The sequence below is a fragment of the Nicotiana tabacum genome, chromosome 17 (assembly GCF_000715075.1).
Source record: "Nicotiana tabacum cultivar K326 chromosome 17, ASM71507v2, whole genome shotgun sequence".
Classification (NCBI taxonomy): Eukaryota; Viridiplantae; Streptophyta; class Magnoliopsida; order Solanales; family Solanaceae; genus Nicotiana; species Nicotiana tabacum.
In genome coordinates, this window is record NC_134096.1 from 128,790,039 (window position 1) to 128,800,630 (window position 10,592).

General features: G+C 35.7%; 1 protein-coding gene across 1 annotated transcript; it reads right to left on the reverse strand.

The window, feature by feature from the left end:
- Positions 1-7,722: 7,722 nt before the first annotated feature.
- On the reverse strand, positions 7,723-10,055 carry LOC107778484 (small ribosomal subunit protein eS4-like). Its single transcript, XM_016598751.2, has 5 exons — positions 9,955-10,055; positions 9,222-9,299; positions 8,944-9,124; positions 8,553-8,650; positions 7,723-8,404 (listed from the first exon to the last, which is right to left on the reverse strand). Exons 1-5 carry the CDS (start codon positions 9,955-9,957, stop codon positions 7,970-7,972), a joined length of 795 nt encoding a protein of 264 aa, XP_016454237.1. The 5' UTR covers positions 9,958-10,055; the 3' UTR covers positions 7,723-7,969.
- Between the last annotated feature and the right edge of the window lie 537 nt (positions 10,056-10,592).

A 10,592-nucleotide genomic window follows, 5' to 3' on the forward strand; every position in this document is an offset into this window, starting at 1 on the left:
GAAGATGCTTGTGAACACTTTATCTTTGTCAGACACTATGCTTTGGGGAAGACCATGCAGCTTATATACTTGATCTAGGAAGGCCTTTGCAACTTGGACTGCATTGAATGGATGAAGGAGTGGAATAAAGTGTGCATATTTGTTGAACCTGTCAATCACCACCAGAATAGTGTCATTGCCTTCTGATTTTGGAAGCCCTTCAATAAAATCCATAGAAATATGTTTCCAATGGTGGTCTGGGACTGACAAGAGTTGTAGTAATCCTGGAGGTACTATGTTCTCAGTCTTGTTTCTTTGACAAGTATCACACTCTTGAACTAGTCTTTGGATATCTGATTGCATAGATGGCCAATAGAATAGTGACCTCAACCTTTTATAAGTTGCTAGTACTCCAGAATGACCACCTAGGGCTGATGAGTGCATTGCCTTGATTAGCTGTTGCCGCATGTTACCCTTGCTTCCTATCCATAGCTTGCTCAGATGCCTCAACAGTCCATTCACCAATTGATTGATTGATTGCACTTTCACTGGGGGTTTGTGTAAGTTCATAAATGAGCTGGTTCACTTCCTCATCTCCTTGATAACTTTCTAACACTTCTTGATCCCAAGTTGGCTTAATGCTAGTGATAGCATTACAGTGCCCTGAGATTTTTCTAGACAAGGCATCAGCAGCTGAATTCTCACTTCCCTTTCTATATTGGATGTCGAAGTTTAGCCCAAGTAACTTGGTTAATCCCTTGTGTTGCATAATAGTATAGATCATCTGGTCCTTTAGGAATTTGAGACTGAAATGGTTAGTCTTGACTGTGAAGAAGTTTTGCTGCAAGTAGTGTCTCCACTTGTCTATTGCTAGAAATAAAGCCAGCAATTTCTTCTTATAAGTTGATAGTCCCTGGTGTTTAGGACTGAGGGCTTGACTCAAATAGGCTATTGGTGGTGATCTTGCATGAGAATGGCTCCAATAACTGAACCACTAGCATCAACTTCTAATGTAAAGGGCATAGAAAAGTCAGGTAAGGCCAATACTGGAGCCTTAACCATTGTATCTTTGAGCTTTTCAAATGCAATCGTAGCTTCTTCAGTCCATACAAAATTGCCCTTTTTGAGTAGTGAAGTCAATGGCTTGCTAATGACTCCATATCCCAATATGAATCTCCTGTAATAGCCAGTGAGCCCTAGGAACCCCCTTAGATTCTTGATGCATGTTGGTCTAGGCCATTGAAGCATTGTTTGGATCTTAGCATGTTCTGTTTGCACTCCATTTCCTGAAATGATGTGGCTAAGGTAGTCCACTTGTGGTTGACAAAAAGAGCATTTGGATCTCTTGGCATATAGTTGGTGTTGTCTCAGTAGTTAAAGCACCTTTTCTAAATGCCTCAAGTGGCTGCCCAGGTCTTGACTGTAGAATAAGATATCATCAAAAAAATACCAAGATGAACTTCCTAAGGTACTCCCCAAACACCTGGTGCATTAGTGCCTGGAATGTAGCATGTGCATTAGTCAGCCCAAAGGGCATGAGCTTGAATTGCCATAGCCCATGATGTGTTCTGAATGCAGTCTCGAACTCATCAGATTCATTCATCCTCACTTGATGATAACCAGGCCTAAGATCAATCTTAGAAAACAGAACTGCCCCTTTGAGTTCATCTAGTAAGTCTTCTATTACTTGGATGGGATATTTATTCTTGACAGTCATTGCATTCAACTTTCTGTAGTCAATGCATAACCTCCATGTGGATTCCTTCTTCTTGACCAAGAGAGCTGTTGAGGCAAAACAAGATTGGCTAGGCACCACAGTCCTAACCTTGAGCATTTATGTAATCATTTGTTCAATTGTGTCCTTTTAGTCATGGAAGTATTTGTAAGGCCTTAGACAGAAAGGGTGAGCTTTTGGCATTAAGGTGATGGTGTGGTCACAGCTTCTTTTAGGAGGCAGGGCCTTTGGTTCCTCAAAGACATCAGCATACTTCTACAACAGCTCTAAAACTGGTGTAGGCACCTCTACTTTTGGAGTTTGCTTGGATAGGTCATACAATTGCACCAGACAACAACTGCTCCCTTGCTGCAACAATTTTGCTGAATCTTCCTCAACATCAGACCACACTTCAGCACTATCAGCATTTCCCTTGAGTGTGATGAGTTTGCCCCCTTTTTGGAATGTCACACTAAGAGGCCTTGTGTTGAGGATAACAGGAGTGAACTGATCCAGCCAATTCATCCCTAGCACCATGTCATAGCCACCAAGGTGTAATATCCTCATGGGAAATTGAAATTCTTCTCCCTACATAGTCCATTTGAACTTAGGGCACCATTCTTTACTGAACATTTGTTGCCCATTTTCCACAACTAATCTCATGGGTTGTGTTGTAGGGTATATCATTCCTACCATACTTTTAGCTACTCTTGGGCTAATGAAACTATGAGTGGAACCACTGTCCACTAGGATCAATAGAGATAAATTCTTCACCCTTCCTTGTATCTTGATGGTAGAAAGTGAAGTAGTCATACCCAAAGTTACATTCATAGATAGCTCAGCATGCTCTTCTTCTACCACAGCCACAGCCTCTCCCAAAGGCTCAGCTACTTCACTTGCATCATGATACTCTTCCTCCTGCTCCACTCAACTAGCTCCAGTAATTACATTCAAGGTTTTTGGTTTACATTGATGGCCAGATTAGTACCTCTCATGACACCCGAAGCATATATTCCTTTCTCTCATATGGTCGTAAGTTAAGTTTTTTGGTTGGTTGGTGCCTGCAGCACCAGAAGGGCCTACCTGATTGTTTTAGTTGTTAGGTGTTGGAAGAGTATTTTTGGTGGGGTAGGTGAGTCTGAGGGGGTTCATTATAAGTGGGGGGAAGAGGGTTCTGAGGGTATGTGATTCTTGGAGTGGTGGGTGAATAGTTTTTGGTGGTAGTTTGAGAGGGTCGATATAAGTATTTTTGTAGGGCTTTTAAAGCATCCTCTTGTAGTTTGGCTACTTCATAAGTATCCAAAAGGGTTATAGGGTTATGGATCCTAACCAAATGCTTGATTTCAGGTCTCAATCCATTCATAAAACTAGCTACAAAATGCAGCTCATTCAGGTGAGGGTTGATCATCATCATGTGGATTCTTAACTCCTCAAATTTCTCTTGATATTCCTCTATGCTTCATTCTTGCCTCAACTTTCTAAACTTATCAATGATATCTAGAGGTATGATATGACCAAACCTCCTACAGATATCCATACAGAATAAAGGCCAAGCTACTACCTCCCCCCTCTGTCAATAATAATTAAACATCAAACCAGTTGCCAACCTTATCTTTTAAGTGCATGGCAATGTAAGTTATTTTCTGATGGTCAGGTACCTTGTAGATTTCGAAATACCTGTCACATCTCATTATCCAAGCTCTGGGGTTGGTTCCATCAAATTCTGAAAATATGAGCTTGCCTTTTGGGGTCTCTGTTGTTGGTAGTTGCAGGGGTTGATTCCCAGCTTCCATGACTCCCACTGGAGTAGGTAAAATTAGGGGTTGAGGATTTCTCTGTACAGGAGCAGGTGGAAAGGCTATACCTCGAGCATCAGTAGCAGAAGGAGGTGTGAGTGGAGTTGTAGAGTGTAATGGTTGTCGAACACTCCCTTCACTGGTTGTTCCTCCTATGGACAAGGAAACTCTTTGAGCATATGAAGATCCAGTCATAGGTGACGGTGTTTCTGGTCCACGCTCCCTCAATAGCTGTTGAAGAATCAGCTCGAGCTTCCTCTGAGTTTATGCATTCTGAGCTTGAGTATAATCCATTTTGTCAACTCTAGTCGATGCAACCTTGATACTTGTGGTTAATTGATGTACCTGAGTATCCAATTTTTAGATGATATCCTCAATACCTTTGAATTTCTGTTCAGCCATGGTAGTCAGAGGACCGCTTCTTTGATACCAAATGTTGCACTCATACATTTTGCTCACACCAGTAGAAGAAAGATATCAGAGAGGGAAAGAAGAGAAGAATTTAAAGAGGAAAATTAGATAGATTCTCATTCATACCAATCATTGTAGTACAAGGGAATATAAATAACGACTAGCTCTGCCAAATCTGTTACCTAGGGATCCGGAAAAATGACATTTGGCAGCTTGTGACATCACCTCTGGTCTAACAAACTTAAGGACTCAAAAGGCTGAAATTTAAATTACATTTGACTAATTTATTACTAATAAAATTATGGGACTAAAGCGTAAATTCTTATCAACTAACTTAACTACCACTATTCATTCTTGTGACAGTTTCCTAAGCTCAAAATATTGAGGATTCTTGGCATGGAAAATTGGAGTAGTCGGATGCCTATTGAGAAGGGTTATATGCCAGAAATTCAGTTTCTTCTTATAGGATGATTGTCCAAAGCTAACAAGCCTACCAGATGGCTTCGATCGTCTAACTAGCTTTCATGATCTCACCCTTATGGGCATGTCAATTGTTTTATCCTATAAATTGCATAACAGGGATCAGTGGAAAATCAGCCATGTCAAGAAAGTTCAATCATATCAGAAATCAATGGCCAAATCGTCAAGAAACAATTCAAGATTTCTCCCATCAACTAGTATTCAAATGGATACTGATATATCTGTTTCTTTTTTCACATTCTATTATATAATGCAAACAACGATTTACCAGAGTCTTGGGATTGACGTGAGAGTTTACATTGCATTATTGCCCTCCAATATTGTATATTTGAAAGAGGTTGTTTCTTTCATGGTTCATTGCATTTCCCACCAAGCCATTTTTCTCTGTTCAAACGGTCAAAATGTAAGAGTAGAAAGTGTTCATTCATATCATGGAAGAAAGAAACAGAATTCCTAAACAAATGTATATTTCAACGTTCTGTTTTCGCTTATGTTCGTCACTTTCATTTAAGTTATGCACGTTCCCCTCGTATCTTCTATAATTGCTGGGATTTTGCCTAGATATATTTTACTACTATGCTTTAAATACTACCAAATGCTCGTGTTAAAATATTATTGGCATTTTTGTACTTTTGCCCTTCAATGCAAAACTAATGCATTGCCTACGGGATAAATTCCTAAACTTTTCTTCTAAACATGTTATTTTTAGTAGGGCTTTGTATTCATTTCCAAAATAGTACTATGTGATTGGCAAATTGGCTACTTGGAGAAGCATTGAAATAGTTAAATTAAAATGGCCATGCCATCAATTCAAAATAAAACTTTTCAAGATTTTCTCCTTTTAGGTGATTTTTGCTTTCAGAGAAGAATTGCAAGCAAAAGGCGAAGATCGAGTTACATTATTGATGTCGCATTCTAAAACTATTCCCCTTCATCACAAAATGATAACTTTGATATGGATTTTGTCTTTATTACGAGCCACGGTTGAGTTTCTTTAATACATGCCGAATCATTTATTTATCTTACAATAAAAGAAAAAGACCAACAACCAGGGGTGTGTTGGTAGGAACGAAAATATTTTCCTAGAAAATGTTTTCTGGAAAATGAGTGGTTTTAACACTTATTTTTCTATGTTTGGTTGGTGAGTGAAAAATATTTTCCGAAAAATATTTTCTAGTATTTTTTTAGAGAGTAGAAAATATTTTTTACAAAAAAAAAAAATTATGCTACTTTCCTTACCCTCCCCCTTCCCCCAAATCCCCATGTTCCCTGTGCTTCCCCCCCCCCCCCCCCAAACCCTAAATACTCAATCTTTTCAAGACTCTATTTTCTTCAAAAATTTAATTATTCTTTTAAAAATTCACACAAACCCAAAAGGGACTACGTGTTGCTTTACTTTTTCACTCAAAAATAACGTTGAAATATGTGCTACATAACTAAAAAAATACTTTTTTTTTGTTGAAAAAGAAAGTACTCTTTCTACAATTTGAAAAAAATATTTATTTTGTTAAAATGAAAGAAAATACTTTTTCTATATCATGAAAAAAAATAATCATTTTGTTAAAATGGAAGAAAATATTTTTTATTGCATTATTTTGTTGAAGCGAAAGAAAATATTTTTTCTACATCATAAAAAGAAAGTATTTTTTTTGTTGAAATGAAAAAAAATACTTTTTTACATCATTAAAAGAAAATACTCATTTTGTTGAAATGAAAGAAAATACTTTTTACTAAATTATTTTGTTTAAATAAAAAATATATATTTTCTACATCATAAAAAGAAAGTGTTTTTTGTTGAAATGAAAGACGATATTTTTTACTACATCATTTTGTTGAAATGAAAGAATATACTTTTTCTACATCATGAACAGAAAGTACTTTTTTGTTGAAATGAAAAAGATACTTTTTACTACATCATTTTGTTGAAATGAAAGAAAATATTTTTTCAACATCATGAAAATTAAGTACTTTTTGTTGTTGAAATGAAAGAAGATACTTTTTACTACGCCCCCATTTGGCCATAGATTTTGTCAAATTTTTTCCATTTTGTTTTTGGCAAATACCTGCTTGTTTATAGATTTTATCCATATTTTGGTAAATTTTCAAATCCCAAAACCAGCTCAATAACTATTTTTGGCCCAAAATATTATTGTTTGGTTTTTTAAAAAAAATCAAAAATTATCCCAAACTTTTGTATTTTATAAAAAAAAAATCACTTTATGTTATTATGACCCAACTAATCCATATCTATCCACATTTTCCTCATTAAACTCAAGCGGCTTTGCCCTTCTCTATAAACAGAAGAAAACTTTCGCCAAAGTTGATGTGTCAATCTGTGGCAATGCAGCCGCAAAGAGAAAATCTGAAAGTGATTTGCTAAAATCTGCTAATGTTTGTATAAATTTTCTTCAAATTTGTTTCGCTTGATTTGTATGAATTTTCTTCAGATTTGTTTCGTTTGTTTTGTATGAATGTTCTTCAGTGTTGTTGGATATTTTTGATAGTTTTTAAAACTTATAGGTATAAGTCACATTTCATGTTTTTCAAAAAAAAAAGTGTAAATATGTTTTGAAAAACTATGTCCAAACAAATTTTCATCTTCAAACCAAACTTCACCCAAATCAGATTTTTTAAAACAAATTTGGAAATCTATGGCCAAACACTAGCTACATCATTTTGTTGAAATAAAAGAAAATATATTTTCAATATCATGAAAAAAATACTTTTTTGGTTGAAAAGGAGGATATTTTTTACTACATTTTGTTAAAATAAAAAAATATATTTTTTCAACATCATGAAAAGAAAGTATTTTTTTGTTGAAATGAAAGAAAATATTTTTTACTACATCATTTTGTTGAAATAAAAGAAAATATTTTTTTTATATCATAAAAAAAAATACTCATTTTGTTGAAATGAAAAAAAAAATAAACTATCTACAACATGGAAAGAAATTATTCTTAATAATAATTCTATTTAGGGTGAGGGTAAGACAGGATTGGGGGAGGTGGGTTAGGAGTGGGACATGTGTCCGGGAGGGTTAGTGCGGTTGGGGAATAGGGTGGGGGAAGGTTGAAGAGTTTTGGAACATGTTTTCTCTTCTCTTGACAGGGAAAACATTTTCCTCCAATTTATTGTTGGAAAATGAGTTCACGAGGAAAAACATTTTCTCCTTACCACCAAACACATCCCAGATGACAAATTCTTTAACTAAGCAACCAGATGACAATTTATTGTTGATCAAGATAATTTCGACAACGGTTTGGCATTGGGCAGCAGAGCAGCCAAAACCCGAAAGGGCTGTACAAAAAGTTGATTTAAGTAGACTCAAGCACATGTATCTTGTGGAAAACAATTCAAATGACACCAAACTTGATGCCAATTGAACTATAAAAGGATGTAGTGACCCTATCCATTTCAAATTCATAAAAGCAAATCGTTGATCATAAATCAGTTTTCCTAACAAAAAAGCTAGGTGCAACAGTACCGGGTACACAGATGTTAAATTTAACACAGCACATAAGATTGGTATCTCTAAACAAAGAGAAACATGGTCCAACCTGCTAAATTTATCTAAGCTCAACGAAAGACTTTAAGCAGCTGTAGCTGATTGAGCAGCCAGCCTCTTGCGAGCCTCTTCAATGATAGATAACTTGATACCTTTTCCTTTAGGAAGAGATACCCACGGCTTAGTACCTTTACCAAGGGTGAACACATTTCCCAAGCGGGTAGCAAACTCATGCCCCAGGGCATCCTGAATGTGAACGGTCTCAAAGCTACCCTTATGCTTCTCCCTGTTCTTAATAACTCCAACACGTCCCCTGTTTCTACCACCAGTCACCATGACCACATTTCCAACATCAAATTTGATGAAGTCAACAATTTTATTGGATTCTAAGTCCAGCTTAATGGTGTCATTGGCCTTGATGAGGGGATCTGGGTAGCGAATTGTTCTTCCATCATAAGTGTTGAGATATGGAATCCCCTTCTGTCCAAACTGCACCGATCTAACCTTACAAAGTTTGAACTGCAAAGAGCAGAAAACAATGTGACTAATCTAACAACACAGCATCCCAAAGAAACAATAAAAACAGGAAACAGGTACAGATATGCTAAACGTTTATGATTATTTACACAGATGGCCAGTAAAAAAATCAAGAGCATGAAAATCTGACCTTGGCTTCCTCATCCCTGAGTGAGTGGAGACGGAAGCGACCCTTAGTATCATAAAGCAGTCGGAAGTTCTCATTTGTCTTTGGAATGGAAACAACATCTATATAAAAGAAATTATCAGCATTATTAATATGCCAAGGGATTCAACAAACATCGCTGCAATGAAACGATACAAGGAAACGAATGAGGCATGAAGCAAAAGGATTTTAAGTGAAAAACTTGATGACGAAGTGATCAACATTTGTCTTTGAAACTGTGAAAGCAAGTGCATATAGATGAATCAACATTATTATTTCAACAAGGAACTGAATAAAACTTAGCACTACAGAAAACAACAAAACCATAAACCAAAATGTTTTTAAATGAAAAAATATCTAATGGATGTGTTCTTACCCATGAAACCAGCAGGGTAAGTCTTATCAGTCCTAACTTTCCCATCAACCATAACTTGTCGTTGCATCAAAATTGAGATGACCTCACCGTATGTCAAAGCATATTTCAGTCTGTTCCTGAGGATAATAATTAATGGCAAACACTCCCTTGATTTATGTGGACCAGAAGAAGGCTTGGGAGCCTGTAGAGGAGAACAAAGAGAATTGTAAGGTCAAGAAGCAGGAAACTATCCAGTGTTATTCAAAAAAAAGACTATTAAGCAACTATATTTGACTTACAAAGGCCCCACCAAGCTTATCAAGCATCCAATGCTTCGGCGCATTGAGCCTCTTCAAATGTTTCTTCAAACCTCTTGCCTATACATAAATAAGAAACGATCAAGTTTATATCAGTATCATGTTTCCAAAAACTAAATCCAAAAAGTTTACGACTTATATGGATTAAATTTAGAAGAACGAAGTAAATTTCGCACGATAGGGGGAGCTGTTCCTCAGCTTTATATTAAAACAATCCATGTTATACAAAGCACGTGCAATCTTTTACACATAGGTAAGAACACATTCTACAATACATAAAACAAATAAATTGAACTATAAGCTACTAATTACTACACAAATTGCACTGTCCGTAATTAAGATAAAGGGCATTTGACTTTGCAACAGAAAAATACAATTAAGAAAATCTGACCCATTAATTCTGTTACCATTCTAAAAAAATAATTAATCTCTATTGGAGGCACGAAATAATGCAATCGGCATTATTAGCATACACGAGCTATAAAATTAACCAGTGTAACTTGGGATCAACACCATGCACTACTGAGTGAATACAACATATAGAATAAAAAAGAATATCGTCTTTGATGCATAATCACACAGCAAACAAGTAGCAAATGTAAAACTGATACAATTAACAAAAGCAATGAGGACTGAGATACAAATGATCTATCAGAAAACAAGTAATAAGCTAAAATAACATAGGCGAGATGATCTAAAGAAGAGAAAAACGTACCATTTTGGCGTTTCTCCGATTTGAACAGCTGCCGGGAGAGGTTGGCTGCCGCCGATAACTGAGTCTTAAACCCTAAGTAGAAGATAAAATGCCTTTTAAATACTTCAGCACATGCCCTCGTTAGTGCCCCTATTTTTGGGCCAAGTAAGTTGGGCTGTCTTCTGATTGGGCTTATTTCGTTTCCACTTTTTTATTTTGGGATCTTTACACAGATAGCCAATCATATTCATTACTTACTTTTTCTAGCCATATGTATATGTTATACATGATTATACACAATATATATATATATATAGTAATTCTCCTCAAAAGTATTTTTTTTAAAAAGTACCTTTTAGAAAATACCACTTACAGCTTGTTTGGCCAAGCTTATAGGAGGTTACTTTTTAAAAACTTTAAGGTGTTTGGCAAATTTTAAAAAAAGTATTTTTTAAAATCAAATAAACATTTTTTTTACTTTTGGAATAAGCTACAAATTCTAATTTCTTCCCGTTGATACTCAATTTTGCCCTCATATTTATAAAATATTATATATACTCTCAAAAGATCAGTTTGCATCATTACCCAATTTACAAGAGTCATATAAGTATTTTCTATAATTTTTCATAATTTTTAAAGCTTTAAAATTGATTTTCTTA

Coding starts and splice junctions, on each gene's coding strand:
- LOC107778484 (XM_016598751.2), bottom strand. Junction 9,125..9,221: donor ATAAGCTTGGTGGGGCCTTT/GTAAGTCAAATA, acceptor TCTCCTCTACAG/GCTCCCAAGCCTTCTTCTGG. Junction 8,405..8,552: donor TCAGGGATGAGGAAGCCAAG/GTCAGATTTTCA, acceptor TGCTCTTTGCAG/TTCAAACTTTGTAAGGTTAG.